This window comes from Colletotrichum fioriniae (genome assembly GCF_027942845.1).
Source record: "Colletotrichum fioriniae strain IMI 355084 chromosome Unknown scaffold_14, whole genome shotgun sequence".
NCBI classification, from domain to species: domain Eukaryota; kingdom Fungi; phylum Ascomycota; class Sordariomycetes; order Glomerellales; family Glomerellaceae; genus Colletotrichum; species Colletotrichum fioriniae.
Window position 1 is genome coordinate 546,956 of NW_027076850.1, and position 24,976 is coordinate 571,931.

Genomic DNA, 24,976 nt, shown 5'->3' on the forward strand with positions numbered 1-24,976 from the left:
CATGCAACGAACCGATTGCCCAACGGGCCACCCTAAAGACAAGCAAACTTGTACGACGGAAGTTTCGAAGGGCGACGGGAGCAACCGCGTTGCCGAAAGTTTGCTAATAACCGTCGTGGGTCTCGCCCGTCGCACCCTACCTACTTGGTAACGGCCGCCTTTGTTTCTTCCATCGGCTTTTACGATTCAGCATTGCGGTCAAATTTAGCAAGCTCCAGGTCGCAAGAGCCGACAGGATATGGCGCCAAAGCGACGGGACGTTGCGCACAGACTGAAATCCGACAGAGAGGAAAGGGATGCGTGCGAATCTTAGTCGTATTTTCTAGGAGCACGCCACACGCCGCAGGCTTTAGTCACGAGTACCGAAGATGTCAGGGAAGACCCAGACATGGCAGAGGGGAAATGGGATTTTTGATCAATTGTCTCTTTCTGATGAAAAGTTACACAGAGAGACGGAGGCTGGCTGTTTGAGATATGACGAAAGGTAGGACAAGGCAGGGAGGGTTCAGTTCAGTGGGAGGAAGAAAAGGCGATTCTCAAGATCGAGCGAGACCAATTCTTAGCGCTGCCTATGTATCGCCAGGCCCTGGTCCCGGCGGCGTCTCCCCCGGGCCCCCGGAGAAGATGGGACCCACTTTTGGCATGGGTCTACGGGGATCTCAAAAATGGAAGCGGCGGCGGTCGGGTAAGGCGCGGCTTCCCAGGATGGCATGCCGCACACGCTATCGAGAGCACCGTCCACACTGTGAGCCGCACACAGTACAACCACCTGGGCCACACAAGGCTACTACGCAGTAGGCACTCACCTTACCTTAGGAACTCCGTACCTTACGGAGTACCTTACCTACCTTTAGCACCTATGAATACATTGGCCTTAGCGCCTGCATCATTTGAACCCACTTCCATCCATCACGAACCACTCAACGTCAACATCATCCTCTTTTCTTTCTGCAGACTGCTGCCCACAGAGTTATATTTTCTTCCTACGTACGAAACCCCCAACCTGCCGAGAGATTAGACGTCATCATCAAAGGGTTCAGCCAGCCGACGAATCGCGGTTCAACCCCCAGTATCCCTCATCCTAGTTTATCCCCGCCAACTCTCACGTGGGTTGATCACCAGGGCTCCAACGACATCTCTCGGAGCACAAAACAAGCGCAACAACGATTTGCAGACTCGATTCGGCCAATATTCAACAGCCAATCAACCGCTTGACATAGCAACTTAACCCCGTCCAACGTTTCTCGCAAACACCAGCCTGTCGGCGCCTACGCCTCCCTTCTCTGCCACGCCACTTTGCTACATAGTAGCGGAAGCCTCAGTTGTGTCCCAGACAGCCGTCAGGAACCATAAGCCACCTGATATTACTTGGCCCGCTGCACATCATCCCGAGAAACACGTTCCATTGTTTCTGTACATACGGCACAGCACGAACCCATTCGGTACTATAGGGGTATACCATGGGGAAATCCAAAAACACAACCGCCGGCAAGACAAAGCCCGGGCCTGGAACTAACAATGGCGGCAACGCAAAGTTGACGACAGCCGCCTCGATTCCCGCCTCACCGCCCGCATGGCCCCAGTTCAAACCGCCGTTACCGGTTACCGACCTAGCTGCCGACCAGCTCGTTTCTTGTCCGGACAAGGTCGTCCTGATTCGCAACTTTTGGCCAAAATCCCTCTGCGGTTCCTATGTCACTTTTCTGAGGGGTTTACCGCTGATCACTACCCCTGGTCGGCCTAAGCGGGGAGAAGCGGTTAGAGTGAACGACCGTTTTCAAGTGCAGGATGCTGCCTTTGCTCGACGCCTGTGGACGGAGACTGGACTGCGCGAATCGCTTGCCCAAGAAGACATCCAGGGTTTATGGTGAGTCCACTATCTTCTGTTCCAACTCCCCTAGTCCCTACCTTACCTACCCATCCACCGGCCCTCCGAATGTACCCTTGCCACGAACAACGCATCCCACGCGCTTCCGGCTAGATCCGCCAGCGTCTGCGCACAATCAAATACATCCATCCAAAAACAGTTATAACAAACATGAAACCCACGCAGAAGAAGAAACCGCCTGTGTGGAGGTCTTTTCGCTACGGCTGAGCTGAGGGCTTGCCATGAGACTTACTAACGTGGATCGACTGCTCTAGGGGCGGTGAAGTCGTCGGTCTGAATCCCAATATTCGCATCTATCGTTACTCCAAGGGCCAGTATTTCGATGCACATTGTAAGTCTCATAGTCAAATCATTCTCTTGTCACCCAACGCCACACGCGCCGCGAGCACTAGGCGTTCTGCCAGTCAACCAACAAGATTTCCGCCGCTCTATGCAACTAGGCCAGTGGCTAAGTGCTCCGAGGGCCTCGCGCGATTGCCATAGGCTGCACATATTTGTCACTGCTTGAAAGACTGCGATGTGCCAGAGCTCTACGAGCCTTTGTCTTAGGGACATGGCCATGCTACCTACTTCTCATGACATCAACGAAGAGCTCTCTCCACAGCGATACTTCTGAGCCCCCAGCGCTGGGTTGCAACGAGACCGTTGCGAAGTCACTGTCCCCGTCCTAGAGGACATGCCACAATACCCGTCACTAAGCAGATTGTACGAGGATTTGGTCATGCTCGGTCTATACGTTTCCCCCTTCCCATGACAATTACTTTCATCGACCCATTCCTGTGGACACCATCTTTTACCACAGTTCCCTTCCTATGCATGTCTCAACCACCTCGAATCCAAGACCCATGTCTATGAAGCAGGTCGTGACTTTCGGCTCTGCATGAGAAACCTGCTGAAAGATGCGAATTCGTTGAACCACTGGGCTTTGAAGAGACGATTTGGGGACCCACAACAAGTGTCTGGACCAACGATCTGCCCTTCAGATGATCATATATGATATATGATATCTTGTCTCCTCCGCTCAGTCCTCTTTTGTTTGCAATCTTCCCAGTCATCACGATCTTTCATCCGAGCACCAGAGACCCAACGATTTGTCCCAGAAGCCACAACCCTGCGGATCGTTCCATCCCGATCCGCTTTATGGCGTTATCTCCCCCTGGATGATGTGGGAAGCTGAGTCCGGGAGCCTGCGAGTCCGATCCAGCGATGCCCCTCGACATCTCGCATCTTCCTATCCAAACAAGAAACTCGGCACTGAGAGAACCAGGGCCACCATGCTTTCCTTGTCTTCCGGCGACCCTATGGTGTTTTCCTCTTCTGAGCTCTGACTCTTTTCTTCTGTACCCTTTCTTTCACTTGTCTTCCGTGCATGCTTCCTCATCTTCATCTTTAAGATCAACCTGGACTGACCATTGGACCCCCACTTACAGACGACGATTCCAATAACGTATCACTCAATCTCGACCCCTCCTCCGGACCCGTCACGTGCAAGACAACCTGGACGCTGCTCCTCTATCTTACCTCTTCCGCCGAGGGCTGTGTTGGCGGCGAGACCGTCTTCTTCCCCAACGACCGCCGCTCCGCCAAGGAGGAGATCCCGGTCGCCCTCGAAACGGGCATGCTCCTCTTACACAAGCATGGCGACGACTGCATGCTGGTAAGTCTCTTCTGTTCAGAAATTTCAGCCCTTCAGTCCTCCGTACTTTCAAAAACTCCATGCGTCCTCCCCTGATCCCCGAACGAACCATGGTCATAGCCAGATGCACCTGAACCTGTCGTTTTTTGTGCAACATTGACCGTTGCCACTGCGATGTATTCGTTGGCAATTTGCTCTCATGTACCTTCTTTCATTGCTTTTAGTGGCGCGAAACGAGGACCCAACCGCGGCCACCTCAGCTGCGGCCTCACCTCTCCATCTCTCTGCCTCTTCCTTTCTCACGCTCTCTGGCTGTGCCCCAATCCCATCACTCCAAAGTTCCCCTCCCAACCACCGAACTCGATATGCCCGCTCTGCACCACGGTACCACCTGGCAACCTGGGCAGCACAACAAAACCCCTGCATCCCTCCCGCCTACACCACCTGTCCTTTGATCATTTTTTTCTTACCGTACCTGGTCGCGGCGAAGGCCACTGCAGACTGACACATGTTCCACTTATCAACAGCACGAGGGGCGCGAGGTCAGCGCAGGCGAGAAGTGGGTTTTGAGAACAGACCTTTGCGTCAGGAAGTGAAGAAAGAAGGGGAGTGAGAGAGAGGGATTTGCGATCAGCAACATGACCATCAAGCAACATCCATACTCCCCTGTCTTCTTCTGCTTCTGCTTCTACTTCGACTTCTTCTTCCTCCCGATCCGCCTTTTTTGTCTTCTCTCATGCCCGCTCGGACGTGGAGCAACCGAAGAAGCTAAAGAGCACACGTCGTTCTCGGTTTCTTTTGCGCTCCCCTTTCCTCGTTCCTTGCCCGCCTCCCCGTCCCCAATCCACTGCCTTGGTACCAGTCATCGCCACGCCACTATGAGAACGTCACTTTCTGGGTCCCAAGACAATGATGAACCCCGTCCGAGCACGGAATCGTCGCGGGATCCTGCTGTTCTTCTTTTCCCCTCTTATTTGATCAGATATTGCTGGATCGTACGGAGAAGTGGAAATATAATGTTGCAACACGTCTGTTGGAAGTGGGACCACCACGCTTCGACAGTGCGCTGGCCTCTGGGTCAAGTGATCTCGCGGTATGCATGCTGCGCCCGATTAGGTTTTGCCGTTTGATCGACGATTTGTTGTGGACAGACGTGGGCAGGGCAGAACAGAACAGAACAGAACAGACAAGTCTGTACTCTGTAGTCGTTCGTTATCGTTGGGCTTGGCTAGAACATGTGGGAAGAACGTTGGAGACATGCAGGTCACACAGGCTACCTAGGTGAAGGAGAAAAGGACACTGGCTACGAAATAGCTATGGGACATTTGCATCCGGAGGATTACCGGTGGGAGAGGAGGGGACAATGGAGTAAATCTGATGCCCCAATCGCAACTCGACATTTCCACGCCTTACTTGTCTACATTCAGACAGTTTAGTCAGGTCCAACAGAAACACACTCAGTGACACCCCATCCCGAATGTGAAAACGGTATTGACATCGCCTGTGCCAAGTAGATGTTCCCCTTTCCCCAAAGGTGATGACATTGACGATCCGGAAAAGCCCGTCTATACGGCCCTTCTTTCTCTTGGACGTTTCCCTAATTCCCCATACCTCTCCATCCTCCTACTCAAATTCTGTCCCGCCCGTCGCTCGCCCGCCGCCCTGCCGCCCAATGTTTCCTTTTTAGACTGATGTGCACGAATTTGGATTGGACGGCCACCGGAAGGGGGGGGGGGGCAGGCAGAATGCGCAACCCCCCTTTTTTTTCCTCCCCCCACGCCGTGCTGCCTGATTACCTAGACGTAAGGTACGAATACGTTTGTTTCTGCGGCCACGACCATCACGAAGCCCCTTCTATTTTCATTCATCCCCCCTTCTTTCCATATGATGTTTCTTCGGGGCTGTCGAAGCATTGAAACGAAGCAATGGAACCTGGAAAAAACGCACTGCACATCCGGCAAACGTCCCGCCGGCTCCCCGAACGGCATCGGGGCAAGTAGGGCTACATTTCAAAGTCACCTCCTCCCCCCAATCCCGTTGAGCCCTGGCTACTTTCCCGCGACAACGCAACGTGAACCCAGCCCACACCCACGCTCACTCACTCGCCTGCCTACCCTCCATCGGTACGGGAAATCAAGGATCTATCCGTACTCAAGACACGAGCCGGGGACGGGACTTCACCACCCCCTGGGCCCGTAAGGTCACAGTGGCATTTGGGAAACGGGCGATTTGTGCGTCAAGAAGCGAAGCTCGTTATTGTTGTGCATATCTACCTATCTGCGTATGAGGAAGAAGTCAAAAAGTGAGAGGCAGAGTCGCCTGACGGGTGTGTCCCGGAAAGTATCGAGACCCAACCGTGAAAGAGAAAAGCCCTCGCTCTCCGTTATCGCTCCTCCTCCGGTTCCTCCGTTGTCGATGATTAATGACTCCCATTACGGGAATGACATGTCAAACGCCCGTGTCGCAGCAGAAACAAGCCATGGCCGGCGCCGCATTACCCTTAGATCAAGGCACTCTCCATCAGTCGGTCCATGGCGTCCATGACAGTGTCTTCCTCTTCGACGTGTATCTCTTCCTCCTGGCCAGTAGTAGCATCGCGGTCCTCGGGTGACGGTGAGACTCCGGAAGACCCCTTCATGGTGCTTTCAAATACCTCCAATAGGTCACCGTGGTGCACCACTCTGCCGTCATCGAGCTGAGTCTCCTGTTGGGTGGCATTGTCATCTTGCCCGAATCGACGAATAGGGTACGACCTCATAGGCACCGCCTTGGCTTCGGGGTCGACGGTAGGCTTGATCTTGACTTTGCCTGTAGCAATGCGCCCCATAATCCAGTGAAAGATCCACGGGAAGCTGATCAGGGGCATTGATTGTCGCTTGTGATCTTCGTCTTCGTACTCGTCTGCAAGCGCTGCATTGACCTCTTGCTCGGTCACTTGATACATTGCAGCCACGAAAGGGGCGAAGTCTTCGAACCGTCTGCTTCCGGCCTCTGTGTAGCAAATCTCTCGGAATCTTTGCTTGAGGGCTGCTGATTCTCGACCAATGTCCTCTTGCTGCTTGTAGTCGCTGCCAACCCGGGGTTTCGACAGGATGAAGCCTGTCCATGCTTCGAATTCGGTGTGAACGTCGCGATGACTCATGAGACGGCGCATAGCTGTGTCGTATTGACTTTTGATCTTGCGAGCCTTTTGTAAAAGCTCTCCAGGCAGTTCAAACCTTTTCAACACCCTTCCGTCGAATTTCTTCTCGTAAAGAGGGTTGAGCTCCTGCTCAACGATTCTGTCGAAGATCTTGCCAAGCGCAGTCCGGGATCTGTATGTTCTAGGTTTGTTCATGAAGTGCGGCCACTGTTTAGGCTCGAGCTCGTCAGGATATTCCGCTGGATCTGCAGTTTTGACGTAGTCCACCGCCTTGGAGTGCAGCTCTGCCAGCCTCAAGCCTAGAAGTTCGGTGTCAATTTGCGTCTCCTATTACTCGCGGGCAATCAACTCACATTTTTTGTCGTTCGCTCCTTGTTTAGAGAAGTCAGCGTGAGCTAGATGCGCAATTGCAACCTTGGCCAGACAGTCGTTCTGAATATAACGAACGAAGAATGTTCTCAGATCTGATACCTTGACATCTCGCTTTAGTTTCGGGGCTTTGGGTGCGATGTAGTTCATAGGCGAGTGGTGCCAGTTCTTGGGAATGAGGTCTTGGTTCCAGATGACGAAGAAATCATCTCCGTCAAGGTCACCCCCCGAGCACATGCTGGGGACATCTCGATCACCGGTGCTCGGAAACACCACAACATTCTGGAGGTGGTGGAGGTCAGGGATATCAACTGCTTCCACAACACGGATATCGCCTGGATGAAGTGAAGGGTTTCGTCCAACAATGCATACGCCGGTGACGCAGTAGAATGTGCCATCTTGGAGATTCGGAATCCGAAGGAAGATCTGCGGCAAGTCCTCGATGTTGTTGGTATTTTTACCCTCAGTTGCCTGACTGTGGCCTCTCAACGTGCCTGTCTCATCTAGGCAGCCGAGAAGAAAAGCGCTTTGATTAACGACCACGCGCGCCTTTTCCTTCAACAGCTTCATAGACCAGATTCGCCAGAGATCCAGAATTGTCAGAACGAACGGCTCTTGAATCTCTGCATCCATGAAGCCCCAGCAAACAAGGTCTTTGATGGTTAGAGATGTCATGTTCTCGTCAATGTATTGCCCCAGTAAGCTTGCAGCGGCGACTCGGTCTTTCATAGCCTTCTCGTAGCCCTGGATTTGTTGTTCAGCAAGATCCAAGATCGGACTGTCCTTGACACCGAGCGTTGTGAGAATGGTTATGGTTTGTCGATTCAGCGTGGCTGGTGAGAACTGCGCAAACTTGATGATTTCTAGGCCGTTGAACTGGGCCCTGAACTTTTCTTGTGAAGGTCGAATATGGACGTTGAGGCCCTTTGCGTCAGGCCAGACAGCCAGCATGCCTTTGCAGCCACCCATGCGAAACTGGAAAGCAGAGGGTATTCCGGCCGTATCCTGGCCCATCTCATGGACTACCATTTCGGCCAATAGCTTCGAAATTTTGCCGACACCATCGCTGAAGCAATAGCCTTGACGCTCGATATCTTGCATTTGTACGATCTGAGGAACAGTGACACCTCGGATTTCTCGCGTTGTAGAGAAGCACTGGCCAATACGAGCAGCGTATTTGGCGACATTCTTGATATGGTTGAAATGCCCCATCCAGTCTCGGATCTGATCGCATGAAAGATGATCGGTCGGACAGAAGAAGTAGGCAGCGCACTCTCGGATTTGCGAGTTTCCAAACGCAAGGAATTCGTAAGTGCGGTTGCCAATCTTGATGCCTTGCTTGAGGGCACGGTAAATGCGGTGGTGGATTTCGTTGCCTGCATCGCTGTAGATCTTGCCTCTGTACAGCTCGTCCGTGAATTGAACTCTCAAGAAGCGGTCTTGGTAAGAGTTATACTTTCGCAGTACCCTATTGGAGGACTCGACGCTTGGAGAGCAAAGGTGCATGGTCGATGGTGTGACAATGACCTTTCGGATCGTGGTGCAGTAGTATGGCATACTCATGCCAGGAAAGTAAAGGGCAGCCTCTTCACTCTCAAACATCTGCATCGGGTTCCACTCCCTTTTTCCTTGATCCGCAAAGTACTCGAGCATCCACTTCGCCCGGTCCTTGTCCATCTGACACAGTCGGTCGATGAATGCCTGGCTGATGGAGTACTCTGATAGAATGCCCCGTGAGATACAGACCTCAAGCTGGTAGTGGACCTCGAAGGGCAATTGGTGGTTATCGGAATCAGAGTCAAGAAATCGCATTCCACTTTCGGGGGCTTGAGCTCTAAACACAGTAACGAGCAGAGGACGTCGCAAAGAGGTAATCACAAAGTGCTCTGCAGTAATGGCCGTGATGTTGTGGGCATCTAAAGCCTGCAGGAGTTTCTCTAGAATGCCGTTTCCAGCCTTTGGGATCGCGAATCTGTAAGTGGTCCAGCGACCAGTATTGATGAAGTCAGGATCTTCGAATTCTGACTGAAGTGTGATTGGAAATTCTTTCGGCAGTTGATCGTTGTGCAATATGGCTGTGCGCCTTTCCCACATGTCCGTAATGCCCCATGAAGTCTTGCCCACAGCCATTCTGCTTCGCATCTTCCTGCTTGCCTTCGTCCAGAACATAGGTGGAAGCTCTAACGGTATGACCAGAAGTGTGTCTTCATCTCGATCGACTTGATAAACTCTAGTGAGGCGGGCGAACTCGATTCCGCACTTGTGGTGAAATATCTCGTCGTCGTCGTCGTCGTCGTCGTCGTCGTCGTCACCGTTCTGGTCTTCCGATGAGTCCAGAGGACAAGTATCGAAGTAGATGGTAAGCTTCTTCTTGGCCAAGCTCATGTCGATGTGCACGCTCTTGTGGACGGATTTGAAAACCATCATCTCCCATTCCTGTAAGCGCGTGCCAAAGTCCATACGTTCCGCTTCAAGTATCATCTTGGAATCGAACCAGATATTGGGATTTGAGGGACTCTTGATCAAATGAGAATATCTTTCATGAGGCGCTCGGAAAGGCTGGAGGGTGACACGGGCGCTCTTGCCTCTTTTGTACTGGACCATATGGAATCCTGACGACCAGAAGTTGACTTTGGGTGGAGGCTCAAAACGAATCCGGGCGTATCCATCGCGTTGGCCATTCTGGTTCTCTCCGATCTCTAGCAAAGAGATACTTCCATATTGTTTGAAGGAGTCGTATAGCTCAGATAGATCGACGACTTCGGGAAGGCAACGAACTTTCAGTGTGAACTCCGGCCATGTACGCCAAGGTTCATCTGTTTCTCCCATGATGTGGAATGTGTGCTAAAAGCCAAGGTCAGCAGAGTTGATTGTTATGCCGCGCAAGATTCATTTTAAACACTATTGTTTGAGGATGAACTGTACCTGCCTGGTGACGTACCAGCACATTTGTTTTCTTGGTCCGTCGTGGTTCGCTAAGGTGAGGACGTAGTTCGTAAATAGCTATCAGCTGCGGGTATGTACTTGGATGGGTTGGCCCTAAGAAGATAGCCGGGGCGAAATTCCTTAAATGAAGTCAGAGGAGAAGGTCGAAGTCGAGGGCTCGAAGGGTGAGGTGAGTTTGAAGGGCAAAGATGGGCGTGGAGGATGGGGACAAGGCTGGGGGTAAAGTCCAGGGGAGGAAGGCACTCTGAGCCCGTGACACTTTAGGTGTGAAGAAGGAGCGAAGACCGGGAAGTTGACTCCCTCTTTCCTTAAATCAAACGTTCCTTCCTACCTTAGATTGAACTTGGTTAAATTTTCCAATTTTCTTTGCCCAAGCACTTTGCATGCAGCTACCCGCTACCCACCACAATCTCCAATCTTGGCTTGATTGCCCGCTCTCATTTCATCTCCTACTCGGTTCTACACATCATCATCATCCTCATCATCGGAAGTTTTCTCTGATATCAAATGCAAATTTCATCTCGAATTTTAATCATGGTCCGACTGAGCTGTCGATCCTACGCTTCTCATAGGCTAAGACAGCAACACAACGGCAACGACATGAATAGCTCCTGGTGAATCAAAGAACACAGTCTGGCATTCAGTCTTTATCATGTAAAATAACGGCAGGCCTCCCTAAAACTTTTTTTATCCTGTGCTTGGTATGGTCCCCTTTCTGGTCGTTTCAGGCACCTAAGTAACACATTTTGGACAGCAGATCAGAGAACGATTCCCATAAGCCCAACCCCAGAGGCTTGTGTGATGACGGATTTTCCATGACGTCCTTACGCAGCCCTATATAGTCGTCTTTTCACGAGAATAACCCAGCCCTCGGCGATAGCAACCGGCCTTGGTGACATCCCATATCAACGGGTCTCAGGGCTATACCGAGAAACCTTGGTTCGTCCTTGAGCCCTCGGGAATGTCCATGATTTTTCCAGGGTTCATGATCCATTTCGGATCGAGCGCACGTTTGATCGACTTCATTACGTCGAGGGTATCGGAACCGACTTCAAGAAGCAGAGACTCTTTCTTGCCCCAGCCGATCGAATGCTCGCCCGTACACGTTCCATCCATATCTATTGCTCGCTTCACCATGTTGTGGACGCACTTCTCGACCTTCTCCCGCTCTTCAGGGATCGTCCGGTTGTAAATGATACTTTCGTGGAAGTTACCGTCGCCGATATGGCCGAGGATACTTGCAAACAACCCCATGTCGTCCATCTCCTTCTTGCTGATCTCGATGAGGTCCGCCAGACGGCTGAAGGGGACAGCGACATCGGTACTCCCTATGCGTTGTAAGTCTTAGGATTCTCGTACTGGTCAAGAAATAGGATGGGCCACTCACAAACTTCTTCGCCATCCTTGCGAAGGGCCAGCATCGACCATAGTGATTCTTTTCGAGCAGACCATAGCAACTTCTGCTCGAGCGCGTCCTTTGCGAATTCAAAGTTACCGCCCTTGTGATTCTTGGTGATCTTCTGAACGAGACCAATGTTCTCCTTGACACCGGCCTTGGTACCAGAAAACTTGAAGAATAGGGTCGGGAGTTCCTGCCAAACACGAGGCGCTGTTGCGCCACCCAGGTTGACGACTTTCATCTGCACCTCGTCCATGATTTCCATCGCCGCCACGGGAATGCCATTGCGCATGACTTCGGCTGCGGCCGCAGCAGCGTCTCTGATACTAGGGAATGTAACCACAGCAACTGAGAAGTCTTCGGGCACAACAGTGAGCTTTAGGGTTGCTAGAAGCGGTTAGCAAACACTCAAGGAAGCCAGGTCATCTGCCTATTCCGACTCACCTTCGGTTACAAGGCCCAGTGTTCCCTCAGATCCTACGAATAGTCCGTTTAGGTTGTAGCCGGCAGAAGACTTTCTTGGCCGTCTCCGAGTCTTGACCACAGTTCCGTCTGCCAAAACAACGGTAAGGTTGATCACCCAATCCTTCATGGTTCCGTATCTAACGGCGTTGGTTCCCGAGCAGTTTGTACCGATCATTCCACCAATCTTTGCGCTAGGGCCTGTTCTGTTGTCAATCCTAAACATCTTCATCATGGCAAACACTGCGCTGATTTTTGGCTTACCAGGGTCGATAGGGAAAAAGAGACCGCTCTCCATTTTTGCCAATTTTTCGTTCAAGTCTTGCCATCCGATACTCGGCTGAACAACGATGTCCATATCATCCTTATTGAAGGAGAGAATCTGGTCCATAAAGGCAAAGTCGACGCTGATACCTCCGTAGGGTGCCGAGAAGTTTCCTTCCAGACTGGAACCACCCGAGTAAGGAATGATGGGGACGTTGTACTTGAAGCATACCCGTGCAATCGTCGCCACCTGGTCTGTTGATCGCGGGTATGCAACAGCCACGGGAAGGCCATCAGGATTGGTTGAGGACCATTCAGAATACCCATGGGCATGCAAGTCGTCGGGGTCAGTGGAGATAATATCCTCTCCACCTAGCTCCTTTCGAATTTCCTTCAAAGCCTACACGCCGAGTTAGAAGCAGCAATCATTATTATACTGGGATGCGAATACCTGCTCCATTTCAGCCATGCTTGCATAAGTCACCGGGCGAGACAGACCGTCTGAAGATAGCAGACCACTCCCAAGAGGGAGAAAGCCAGCGGTGGCAGAATTGCCCTTTGTCGAACTAGCAAGACCCCAGCCAACGGCACCGGCGGCCAAAGCAACAGCCCAGACTGAATTACCATGCCAACCACTTTGCGCGGTGTTGGCCGAACCTTCGGAGCCGGCGTGGGGGCTGCTTCGCCGGATGGTCGTGGCCGAAAAGCTCCGACCGGCACGGAGAGCGGGCCCAGCGAGTCGGCCCCTTAAGCCATGGCTCAGAAGGGGCCTCGCAGAGAGTTTGGCCGACATGCAGGGGATAAGAGCCATCTACACGGACACAAATCGGATTCCCCAAGGAGAAAGTCTGCTATTGGCCAAGAGGTCGACCAGGGTAAGATGCTGGAGTCGACAGGGTTTAGTGGTGGGTTGCGTCGGCGAGATGGCTTGCGTCGGCGTTCGAGGTTGATATCGGTCTGCGCTGCTTCTGACTTTGTGCCGAGAACTTCGAATCAAACTGTGAGTCGTGAATAGGGATTCCTAATGTCCGGAGTATAGTACGACGCGAAAGCCAGCCAGATACCGGTTTGTCAAATGACGGCGATACAGAGGTCTACCGAATGGCCCTTTGCCAGAAGCGTCCAAGTATAGCGCGAAAGCGAGACCGTGGCAACCAAAGTCGGGATGGTGAACCTGGCAAAAAGAGGGAGACGATGTGTTTATATCAGGGAGCGAGCGAAATCGTCGACCACATATCCCAATCCACAGCCAATGTCGCAATCGCCCACGAAGCAAGCTAAGAAGCTGAGTGTTGGGGCAAGTGGGTATGGTGGATGACAACGGGGCCCTTCGCCTTTAACAGCGATGCTGTTCTTTTTTTGTGGAAGAAGTTGAGAGCATGACCCGGACGTCAAGTACCTGGGCGTACCGCATCCCACATTGGGAACAAGGTGCAGACAAAGCAGATGGAGTGGGTGCAGAGACGACGTTCTTGCAACCAATCATGACACTGGAGAAGGGGAATACAGGCCCAAAAAGTCAAGAAGTCAAGAGCCGGCGGGCTAGGAAGACGAAAGCATGGCTAGCGAGTGAGCAAAGGTGGTAGCCCTGGATAGTCAGCGGGGGTGAGACTCTGGACTTTTCCACGATGAGGTACTTTGCAATACCTCGCTTCACTAGCACCAGTCCAGGCAAGCTTCACATGTGGAGCGGCGAGCTTAGATTTGCCATGTTGCTGCTACTTCGTAGAGACGCAACAAAGAGGACGAGATCGGGCCTGGATCCGGGGACAGGCGGGGAAGACGCCGAAGCTGAAACATTCCGAAGTCGTCGATGTTCTCGGTGAACGGTACTTTTCCCCGCGGAGCGACACGGCGAAGATAGACGAACAGATTTGATACAGATTCGCGACCTCTCCGGGCGTGATGTAGCTCAGCATTTCACAGCGACGCTGGGTGACGGCTTGAAATTCAACTAATCAGCAACAAGAACAGGGGCATCGGAGTTGACGCGGAAAAGGAGGCCGGCTTCGAAGGTCTGACTGAGTATGAACACGAGCTCGATAATGGACGAAAGTAGAGCCTTTCACGTCATTAGTAGGAACTGATGCTGGGTTGTGATGCAGGTGTGACCCCCGTTTCGTGGGGTGGCTCAAGCTACGATGGATGGGGGGCAGCAACAACCTTCCGCAGTTGGTCTGCTACTGTAAGTCTGATTACCAACAGCATCCCACCCTTTGGGTTGGACTTCTCACCGACGTAATCGAATTTCACGGCAAGGGTAGCCGCAAAGCACCACTGGCAAGCGAATCGAATGTCGAGTTCGGAAGGCTGACGGACCTCGTGTCCGAAGAATGCCCTGCTGCCCTTGAGTTGTACGACGGTGAGACGGGGCAAGACGAGACTGATGATGTCTGGCAGACTCGAAATGCCACTGAGGAAGTGAATGCAGGCGAACTGGCGTACCCCCAACGAAGAGCATGGGTACAGGGGGCCGAGAAAATTTCAATCTCTTCCCATGACCACGATTTCCAGCCTCTTATGAGCGACAAAAGGGCCCTGATTTCTGACGAACCCCCGCGCACCGGCCTGGTCGGTGTAGAGTCCGCAGTGGGTCTCGCACGAGGGGTAACGGTGGCCCACGGTGACCGCCGAGGACGCAGGCCGTTGGCCTCCGGGGCCAGCCAAACAAGACGTTCGTGAGGGTGCCGCTTGCCGGCTGGAATATGTCTTCTCGTCTGCGCATATGAATGCAGGTTTCTGAGCATCCTCTCACAGAGGTAATCCACTGCGAGGTCGCACTCGCTTGGTGGATCAAGGGCGGGCACGGGGTCTGACAGTCTTCCAGCGGAAACTGTACGAAGAGGAGTGTTCCGAGATGAGGGCCTTGGGTGCTAGCTGTCCCACCTACTGGGTGAGTGTGCCCCGGAAGTCCGTTCCCGATGGCAGCGCCGACACGGAGGTTTTCCGAGGTCAAGATAACAGAACCCACAGTAGGTAGACGCATACACAGTATGCGACGAAGCAGGCAAGCAAAGCAGCTCAGCCTCTCGTTCCATCTGCAGTGGATGACAACTCTGTCATCTGACCTCCAGAAGACAGGTTGGCATAAGCTTAATGGCTTCTTGAGCTCTCGTTACGGGCGGAGGTGGTAAGCAATTACATTGACCCCAACAACCACCTTAACTACTTTTCATTAGGAGACACCATCAAGATTTTGAGTTACGTCAGCGAAGCGTCCAAGGTGCATACATACCCCAGACCAGACGTCACACACGGTGAGACTCTGGCTTTGCGGAACCATTGCCCTCTCCCAAAGCCAATTAGATATCATGTTGTCTTCTCTTACAAGAAAGACGGCGGTATAGTTATTAGTTACGAAAAGGGGTTCTCATCCCCAAAGTGTGCTGCTTCCGATGATGAACCGCCACTCTTTCAACGCCCGCTCAGCCCTCCTGTCGACCTGCCCAAAGGATTTTCAGTGCATCAGTAGATGCGTACCTCCCACGCCGCAAGCCTGCAACGCAACCCCCCTTGCTGCTAGCCATGCGACCCCAACAATCGATGAGATTCGATCATCGGCCTACCTAAATCAAGGTAGCCTGAATGCTGCATGGACTTCCAGGTACTCAGGCCAGGGTCGGAAGTCGGATGTCCCAGGCCAGGAAAGCCGTTCGCAGGGCTTTCCTTCTCATTGCTCCTCTACTGAGAGTCAATCGGTATCACAGAGCCCATCTCACGGTCCTAATCCGCGCGATTATTAGCAGTAGACAGTGGTGGTATGATAGCTTCGGACTCGCACCTAAGAATGGTTACCTGCTCTGATGAATTTGATTAATCTCAGCGTGCCCATGGTAATTGCAAACTCTGCTCGAAGCTGCCATCAGCCACGAGAACACTTACTTGACGGTCCACATGCCGTGGAGTCTCCGTAACGTACAAACATGCGGATTCTAGAACAAAGCAGGGAAACAACGCCCTGTACCCGGGGGGAACTGCATCGTATCCCCCGCACGCCCGCGACTGGTTGCCTGTGTCTCACATTCGGCGGCAAAGTCGCCGGAAGGCATGTTGTTCGCCGCCTACCTGGTGGTGTTCCTTCTTGCCAAAGCCTGGCAGGGCGTGTTCAGGGTCCACCCAGTGAACGAAACAAACCAAGGTAGCTTTCAGTCAAACATCGCCTATGCCTCCTTCCTGAACCTTCAACGTGTTCCATTAGGCTTCATATCAGAGCATCGATATCTTTTCGAGATTGCCGCAAGGGTCTTGAAGGAAACAGCAGGTGGACTTTTGCGTTTCGTCAACGCCCTGTGTAGCACATACCTAGGCTCCAAGGCTAGACTCTGCTGGTGGGTTAGGTTCTGGGCAGTGCGGGTGTTACGGCGGGGTTGGGTAACCACAAATGGCGGGGGGGATGTTCCACCTCCACAAACGCAAGTTTTGACAACGAGAAGTTGGTAGCCGAGAAATATTATGGATATTTCAGTGCCCTTCGGTTCAGGTCACGCAGAATTCGAACATGAAGTATACATAGTATTCGTCCGCTCAGACGCTTAGCAGTAAAAATAAATTAGGAGACGAGGTTGATTTATCCACCTCCCAATATACACACTGGCGAACCGTGTCCGGAGAAGGAGGTTTTGGGATCCGTTGTATTGATTTTTTCTTTCTCTTTTTCATTCTTTGCTCAGGCACAAGCCGTCTTGTTGGAAATGCTTCGCCGCTTGGGAGTTCCAACACGATTGTGAGTTGTGACGGAATTCTCCATGGAGCGTTTCAGTTCGCCATCATCGTTCCTAGGTCCCTGGGCGCCCTTTACCCCAGAGTCAGGACCAAAAGTTCGGGGTATCGGAATTTTCAGCGAGGACGAGAAATCTCGCATCCTCCCCCTTTCCCTCCCCGGTGAGAGTTATGCAGTATTACCCCTTCAACAGCAAGAACGAAGAGGTGTGCAATGTCGCGTTTCGTAATACAATGACCAATCGATTTGGGGGAGGCCACGGTGAGAACTTTCCACTGGAGTAGGTATGCAGACAACACTACCCAGCTACCCTACCATCTTACCTACCTTAGCATCCTGCTGCCCGGGGAATTGGCTCCCCCTTCCCTCTCCTCTCCTTCCCCGCAGCCATCAGGTACGAGGTAGACATACAAACACACCTCAGAGGAATGAGTGTGTGTGTGTAAGAATGCTGCACAGTACCTACCTATGTCTAAACGATCTCGTGGCTTTAGGCCAAACGCGGACTGCCGTGGTGAGCCTGCGTCATACAAGCATGCAGCAGAGGGCACGAGACCGTTTTACTTTGTTGCGGTGGTTGCGTGTGAGCTGAGTGGTTCAACTGGTTTTTGGGCCCTTGGAAACTTGGCGATGTAACTACAGCTCTTTTGTGTTCTTCTCTTTCTCTCTCTCTCTCTCTCTCTCTATTCCTCTTCCTTCCGGTGGCTGTGTATCTTGGTAGAGTAAAACCCCGCGCTTTCTTTTGCTTGGGAGTTGGGTACGGGAGAAGGTGGGTGGATGGTAAGGTGAGAATTAGAAGGGAAGGCATCTTGGTTGTTCGAATTTTTCCTAGGCACGTATGTGTGTAAAAAGAGCTCGCCCTTTGTAAATATCTTCCTGAGCGTAATTATCCTTTCGTAGTGTATACTAGCGAATGCGTATCTCTTTGAGTTAAACGAGGGAAGGCATATATCGGGATATGAATGGCTTGTGGTTGATACGTCGACGTGAGGATGTGTTGCTAGGGCGAGGCTTTATGGGTGGGGGGGTTATGGCTATTGGACCTGAGCAAACCGTTCTCTTGGGGCAGAGCGACATGACGAAAGTCTCTCGTGGGCTCCCATACCTTGCAAGGACGAAAGCAATGAATTAAATGTCTGTCACGTCGTAGAACTTACACCAAGTATCATGAATTAGGCACGTCCAAGTTTCTGGTCGTTGTTTTACGAACACGGACAGAACTCGGACGCTGGCAATCTTCCACCGACGGACGCGAAGTATTCCGGCAGGCAACATCAAGACAGCATGGTAAAACAATCTGTGATGACGTCGGCGTACCCTCCAAGGAACTGGGATACGATGGCGTTCACAAGATAGCATCACAAGCGAAGCATATGGGAACTCAAGATTGGGCGGAAGAGTGACCTTCAATGGCTTGGTATTGGCCGCAGCTATCTGCAGGGTAGTCAAAGCCGACAACTCTAAAATCAGCCCTAGACTCCGTAATTTTTTGATCATGCTCAATCCCATTTGCCCGACCCAAATAACCGTTTCCGTCCCGAGAGACATTCACGAAAGTGTGTAGCAATGCAGCCGAGGCGTCACCTTTCGGAGCAACCTGACTGCAGCACACGCAGCAGACTCATGCGCAACCTTCATCATTTCGTAGAAGAAGAGGAAGACAAGACGCTTAGTTGCCGGCGAGGGCGTTGGCGCGACGGCGGTCACGCTCCTCGGCGATGGAGAGCTTGACACCCTTGCCCTTGGGCAGGGAGATCCAGGGCTTCTCAGAGCCAATGACGAAGACGTTGGACTCACGGGTGGCGAAGGTGTTGTCAATGGCGTCCTTGATGTGGACGATGTTGAAACCTCCGTCGTGGCGCTCACGGTGGGTGATGACACCGACACGACCCATGTTGCGACCACCGGTGACCATGGCGATGGAGCCAGTGTCGAACTTGATGAAGTCCTCAATCTTGCCAGTGGCGAGGTTGATCTTGACGGTGTCGTTGACCTTGACGAGGGGGTCAGGGTAGCGGATGCTGTAGAGATAAAAGAGTCAGCAAAGAGGGTTCGGATGGGGTGATACATTACAGCCGTCGGATATGTATAGCTCCAATCTCTCTTCTTCGTGATCGGCCAATATTCTTCTTTTTGACGTTGCAATTCCGCCTCCCTCCCACTTCAAAAGGGAAGGGGATTTGTATGATTGGGAAGTCTTATTCCAGGAATTGAACAAGAGAGCATTTTGGGTGATGACGAATCGACCAAAGCTTGATCCAACGGCTGAATGATGTCTGACAGAACCAGTGCAGAGTGTGCAAACTCACGTTCTCGCATCGTGCGTGACCAAGAATGGGATTCCACCGCGGCCAAGCTGAACGCGCTTGACCTTGCCGAGCTTGTACTCGGCCTCCTCGGCCTGGATGCGGTGGACGGTGAAGCGGCCCTTGGTGTCGTAGATGAGACGGAAGTTCTCGCCAGTCTTGTCGATGGTGATGACGTCCATGAAGCCGGCGGGGTAGGTCATGTCGGTGCGGACCTTGCCGTCGACCTTGATGAGGCGCTGCATGAGGATGGAGCGGGTCTCGCGGAAGTTGAGGGCGTACTTGAGGCGGTTGCGGAGGAAGACAATCAGCGGCAAGCAGTCGCGAAGCTTGTGAGGACCGGCCGATGGGCGGGGAGCGTAGGTTCCGGACAGCTTGTCCAGGAGCCAGTGCGAAGGCGCGCTAAGGCGCTTCTGGTGCTTCTTGCTGTGAGGGCATTGTCAGAATATTTGTTCGTATCGAGGGAATGCCCGACCATGTTCTCGAATATTGTCGTCGGAAATTTTCTTCAATTCGTCGCGGCGGGCAAGTCAAACTCGCTCGAGCAACGAAACAAAATTCCGAATCGCATCGACAACGACAATGAATTGAATATGAAGATTGGTTATCAAGCACTTACAGTCCCTTGCCCATTTTGTCTGACTGCCGATTAGTCTATGGGGGTATCTGGTCGGTGGGTGTGAAGGTCGAAGTCGAGATACTCAGATTCAACTCGGGACGTGGAGTACAGAGGGATCGGGCTGGAAATTTTCTGTGAGGCGTAGGTTTTTCGAACCCTACACTTGTGTCTCTGGGCGGTCAAAAGGAGGGGCGGGGCTTCAATAATCCGGCGACAGTCAGTCAGTGGTCGAATGGATTAAGCGAGATGGTCAGTGTGTATGCTCCCCACTTGGGCTTTCCTGCTCCATTGATTCGGCGGTGGGTGGGTCCCGTCCACGGCCGGCGCATGGGAACACGGGCTTGAAGATGACCGCGGCCCCACCAAAGGCACAATAACAGAATCTGAGCTATCTCTTCTTCGGGACCACTCGAATTCCACCATTCATCGGGACGTGAAGGATTCCAGGCTCATAGTTTGCACCGGTCGTGTACACTATATTCAATACAATCATCTAGCGATTGGTGCTTTCTAGCTCACAGTGCCCGGATCTCGACACTCTATCCAGATAGCCTGTCCGGAACACTAACTCGTTCTTGCGCAGAAACGACCGTAGTCCATCTAATTCACTCCCAAACCCCTTTTGTCCGCCCTTGGCCAAAGATATCTGATCATGCGCCGTATCTCCAAAATGTGATTACGGAAAACCAGTTGGTATAAGTTTATGTCCAGAAACGACCGTTTGGGTAGCGAAGCGCCCCATTTCTCCATGTACGCCACGTAAGCAAACAATACGCAGCACTTTTGATTCTAATGTTCAATACAAAATCCTGCACACGCGGCAATAGGTTGAAACCTAGCAGATGTGCTAGACCGTTGTCAAAAGACGCAGCACGATAGAGATCCAGCTGTCGAAGGGCTGTTGAGATTTCAACACCCAGTGATACGTTATGGTGACGTCGATTCAGACGTCTGATCGGGTGCGTATATCGCAGTCGAGCTGGCGACCTGTGAGTCGTCCAGCAGTAGGCGGGAGATATCCATCTCTCCCGCACTTCCCATGAATGTCGCCGTGGTGGCTTCGCCAAAGTCGAAGGCCTGCTGACTGGGAGGCAGCTCTCCATTGTCAATGACAGACAGAGGCCACCTAGGGAGGTCCTCCTTGGAGTTGGTTCGATTCAACGCCGCCTCCATGGGAGGTGGCCTGTTGGGCTGCAGAGTATTCGAAATGCTCATGCTAACCGTTGGTTCAAGGGTATCGCCTCCTCGCCCGTCCTGGGGTTGGAATAATCCCTTTTCAATCTTGGCATAAACGCTGGGGTACTTGTTCCGAACCCTGTCTCTGAGGTCTGTCGGTTGTCGTCCAGACAGACTAAAGCGTGGATCTCTCTGGATTTTGGTCCACGCTGGTCCATACTTATCCAGCCCTTCGAGTATTTGTTTGTCGTCTTGGTCGGTAAAAGGTCGTCTTTCTCTTCTGTGAGACTTCTTGAATGGACCGTGTATTCCTAGCTCCGCTAAATCCTCCAGCTTCTTGCGGTGCGCCCTGCTCCTCTTCATTTTGGGAAAGGCGTCCAAATCAGCCTGTGTCATCTGGGACTGTTCGCTCGCTGCAGCCTCATCTTGGGCTATGAGTATGTTTTCGGACAGCAATCCTGTTTTCGCTTTGGCCTTTGGTTCGGTTGGGGTCGTTGGCGGCGCGGCAGCAGCAGATGTAATCTTCGGTTCGCTATTAGTCCTGCGCAACTCATTCGGGCAGCAGGTGCGAAACCGGTCCTTCAAGTCACCCGCAGTCCGATCATTGAAGTTGAAGTCGGGGTCTGCAAGGATATCGGTCCATTTTCCAACGCCGTGACGATTGACACCCAGCAGTAGGTGGTTCGTCTCAGCTTCAGACCACTTCCGCCTTGGCTTCATCGCCTTCTTCCTTGTTTTGCCACCACTAGATTTCGAGTTTTTGGATGTTGTCGAGTCAGCCTCAGCGGGCTTTTCAACCTCAATTTCCATATCCTTCTCCTCGGGCACAGGCGCGAAATCTCGAAGCGGCTTTAGCTGGTTGCTTTCGGGCTCGTTGAAGTCGTTGGAGGCAATGGGCGGGAACAGCGCGGCGTCGGGAGGAGGTTCGTGTAAGCCATTGATAATGGGCGGCATAGTGGGCATGACCTGGGGTTGAATTGGCTTTTGTTTCTTGACCGGCTGTGGTAGCTGCACGAAATCGTCCTTTGTGGCAACGTTGCGGTGCCTCTTCTTGTTTGCGGAATCATCTTTATTTTCGGGTACCTCATCGAGGATCTTGCTAAGAGAAAAAGAGGAGTCTGCATTATCTCGGTCCTCGCCCAAGAGCAGTCTCAATTGTAGGTGCGCGGTGCTGTTGACTGCCCCCCGATCGACTGGTGCTTCGTCATCCTTTCGTGAATCTCGTGCGGAGAAGCTGTCGTCGAGGGTGCCGGCATTCTGTGGTGGGGCTCCGTGGGTGGTGGCGAGCGAGGGCCCTTTGGTGTTTTCCTCGCGATGGGTGGTCTCAGGCTCGAGTGGGAAGGGCCTCTCAGAAGGACGAGAGAAGGCTAGACGGAGGGGCGGCAGATCAGCGTGAGCGAGCTGTGGCGTGGTGGAATCGTTCAGCAGGTGGATGAGGCGTGGCTCGATGTAGGCCATCGTGGGCTAGGAAAGTCGGAGTGGGCATTTGGTTTAAAATTTGAGGTAGAAAACAACACAGACGAAGAGAAGGGGAGTGAAGGGGAGAGGCGAAGGAAAGAAGGAGAGACAATGGACGCGGGATGGATGGGTGTGAGGTCGGCGGCGTGCGGGACAGGATGGTGAGGAGAAGAGGAGGAGGAGGAGAAGAATAAGAAGACAAGACTTGGACTCGAGTCTTCAACGAGTTTGCTCAGGTAGCAAAGACTGGCAGTGACTGAGGTGACCGAAAGGCGGAGGGGAGCATTACCTTAGGTTAGGAATGGAAGGCGGGAGGTAAGGTAGGTAAGGGTATCAGTAAAGTAAAGCGTGAAGCAGCTAAGGATTGGCTTGCAGCATTTCAGGGCCCGGTCTGACAGGCAGACGGGCTCACTACAGGCACCGTGGCTGCAGGGCTCCTCCTAGAAGATTTGCCCAACGATGGAAGTTCCACGTGAAGATTCTCCACCGTAGAAGCGGCAAATGAGACTAGCGCGGTTGGGTTTGCGGTATTTGCTGATACCATTCAGCGGCGGCGGCGGGTGTGCCAAGTAACTTTAATACTTTGTGATTATCATTGGCTGCTGCCCAGCGAAGCCCGTTCCTTCGTCTCCGTGTCGGCACGCAGCTTTCTCTGTCAGTCCGGCCTTTTTGCCTCACTCTTCAATTTCTACATAAGTCAAGAAGGTCGGGTATCTTATAGGTGATGGGAGATACCTCGATGCCCCAAGACCAGGCAAACAGCAGGTAGAGTCGCCCTATAGAGGTACCAAGAATGAAAGAATTGATGGCTGCCCAACTTCAGCAAGAGAAATCTGCCACCAGGCAATGGATTGATTAACCTTGGCAGACATTGACAAGACTGGCAAGGCACTGACTGGATGGCTCACCGTGCACACCTCTCGTCCCACCTTAGGTTCACTGGATGATGGATCTCCCTTTCCCTGAGCCTGAATTGGGTCCTGCCAGCCTGCATAACCTGCGTAGCTTCAACCCAACTCGGTGCGAAGCCGGCAACCTTGGAGGCATCTTCCATAGCACCCACCACTGGCACCTGTGCTACAGCTTTCCATGGTCTGGTTGCTTACTATTATCCCGTGCGGCATCCGTCCGGACAGTGTACCTTACCTCATGTACCCAAGACATGTCTCTCGCTCCAGTTTACAGCTGTCCGTGGTCTCCGCCTCCGCCTCCGCCTCTCCGAATTCTCGCATGACACACCACAGTGACCACAAATCCTCCACCGAGCTGAAAGAACGTCTCACAGCTTCTCGGTCTGATCAATTGCGTTGCCTGTTGCCCCTCCCTTATCCTTATTCGCCTTCTTCCGACCCATTCTGGCCTCAAGTTCTACCTGCTCTGCCTGCCTGTCAACCGCTCCTCCGTCTTTGAGAAACCACCTGTCCCTACAATAGAACATCAGCAAGGGTTCGGTGACCACCTTTGTTGTTGCACAGCTTTCAATCCCCCTCCATCCCACTTCTCACTAGCTGACCGGTAGCAACGGCCCCTAATCTCACCATGGCGGCGGCTGCGGCTCTTCCGACCTTCCCCAGACTGGTCTTCACCGTCTTCGAGCCCATCTCACTGTACGTTCACACACTCTCGCCACCATGACAATTCCCACCCGCCACTGAACTGATTCGTCTTGTCTCAAAAAAAAAAAGCGTCGGCGGTTTCCTAGGCGCCGTTATCAACCCGGATTGGTTCATATCCGAGCAGATCGTGCAGGGCGCCATCTCGGCCGCCGTGCCAGCTCCGGAATCTGATAATGCCCGTCTCGTGGCCCTCCAGCTCGGAAACATCTACCTGCTCATGGCCATGGTCGGGCTAGCCGTGCTCAACCTCACCAACGAGCTGAAAGTCGTGCGCGGCTACCTCGTTGCTCTTTGGATAGCCGACCTTGGTCACATTTACGTATGCTACCACGTTATGGGCCTCGACCGCTTCCTCGACGTGGCGAGCTGGAACTCCATGGCCTGGGGTAACGTGGGAGTCACGGTGCGACCAATCTTCTCGTTCGGGCCATGATGCTGTGCTAACTGTTCTAGGCCCTTCTCTGCCTGACCAGGACGGCTTACCTTTTAGGCCTCTTCGGAAAGGATGCTCCTCTCAAGAACTTGGAAAAGAAGCAGCAATGATAGGATCTGAAAACAGGCCTCTCTCCAAACAGGTTGGGCCTCTGTAATATCCGAGGCTCCTGACTCGAGTCTGTTTGAACAATCCATACTGCCTTCATACGTAAATAGTGCTTTTCCGTTTCCTGCCCATTTAGTCCCAGTAGAACTTTCGCAACTAATGAGATTGATTCAATTGGGAGAAATGCAAAGAGTCCTCTCAATCACTGTGCTTCTGTGCTTGCCTGTAGTCGAATGGCAGAGCCCACTTATACGGCCGTTCGTCGCTACATAAGCTCCTAGCCACACCCAAGGGGTCCAAAACTCCCAGCACCGGTGCCCTCACGATCATACTATTATAACACGAGATTAAAAAATAATACATGGGAGAAGATTTACCTGTCATGAGCTTCATCAAAGTATAGTAAGGTGAGACAGACCGGTTGGTAGCTCAGC

The 24,976-nt window shown here is 52.6% G+C and overlaps 6 protein-coding genes across 6 annotated transcripts; 2 read left to right on the forward strand and 4 right to left on the reverse strand.

Moving 5' to 3' along the window:
- Positions 1-1,460: 1,460 nt before the first annotated feature.
- N0V96_010326 (uncharacterized protein) lies at positions 1,461-4,120 on the forward strand (the record flags this gene model as incomplete). Its single annotated transcript, XM_065758906.1, has 4 exons — positions 1,461-1,867; positions 2,143-2,219; positions 3,319-3,545; positions 4,052-4,120. 4 exons carry the CDS (start codon positions 1,461-1,463, stop codon positions 4,118-4,120), a joined length of 780 nt encoding a protein of 259 aa, XP_065612429.1.
- Positions 4,121-6,024: 1,904 nt separating this feature from the next.
- N0V96_010327 (uncharacterized protein) lies at positions 6,025-9,864 on the reverse strand (the record flags this gene model as incomplete). Its single annotated transcript, XM_053194684.2, has 2 exons — positions 6,025-6,965; positions 7,020-9,864. 2 exons carry the CDS (start codon positions 9,862-9,864, stop codon positions 6,025-6,027), a joined length of 3,786 nt encoding a protein of 1,261 aa, XP_053047853.2.
- Positions 9,865-10,902: 1,038 nt separating this feature from the next.
- DLD1_2 (D-lactate ferricytochrome c oxidoreductase) lies at positions 10,903-12,917 on the reverse strand (the record flags this gene model as incomplete). Its single annotated transcript, XM_065758907.1, has 5 exons — positions 10,903-11,309; positions 11,369-11,767; positions 11,825-12,043; positions 12,107-12,506; positions 12,558-12,917. 5 exons carry the CDS (start codon positions 12,915-12,917, stop codon positions 10,903-10,905), a joined length of 1,785 nt encoding a protein of 594 aa, XP_065612430.1.
- Positions 12,918-18,495: 5,578 nt separating this feature from the next.
- RPS4 (40S ribosomal protein eS4) lies at positions 18,496-19,765 on the reverse strand (the record flags this gene model as incomplete). The annotated part of the gene is made up of 3 exons (XM_053194686.1): positions 18,496-18,847; positions 19,136-19,558; positions 19,752-19,765. 3 exons carry the CDS (start codon positions 19,763-19,765, stop codon positions 18,496-18,498), a joined length of 789 nt encoding a protein of 262 aa, XP_053047855.1.
- A 913-nt stretch (positions 19,766-20,678) lies between these two features.
- N0V96_010330 (uncharacterized protein) lies at positions 20,679-22,385 on the reverse strand (the record flags this gene model as incomplete). The annotated part of the gene is made up of 1 exon (XM_053194687.1): positions 20,679-22,385. One exon carries the CDS (start codon positions 22,383-22,385, stop codon positions 20,679-20,681), a length of 1,707 nt encoding a protein of 568 aa, XP_053047856.1.
- A 1,539-nt stretch (positions 22,386-23,924) lies between these two features.
- N0V96_010331 (uncharacterized protein) lies at positions 23,925-24,434 on the forward strand (the record flags this gene model as incomplete). The annotated part of the gene is made up of 2 exons (XM_053194688.2): positions 23,925-23,992; positions 24,071-24,434. 2 exons carry the CDS (start codon positions 23,925-23,927, stop codon positions 24,432-24,434), a joined length of 432 nt encoding a protein of 143 aa, XP_053047857.2.
- Positions 24,435-24,976: the final 542 nt, after the last annotated feature.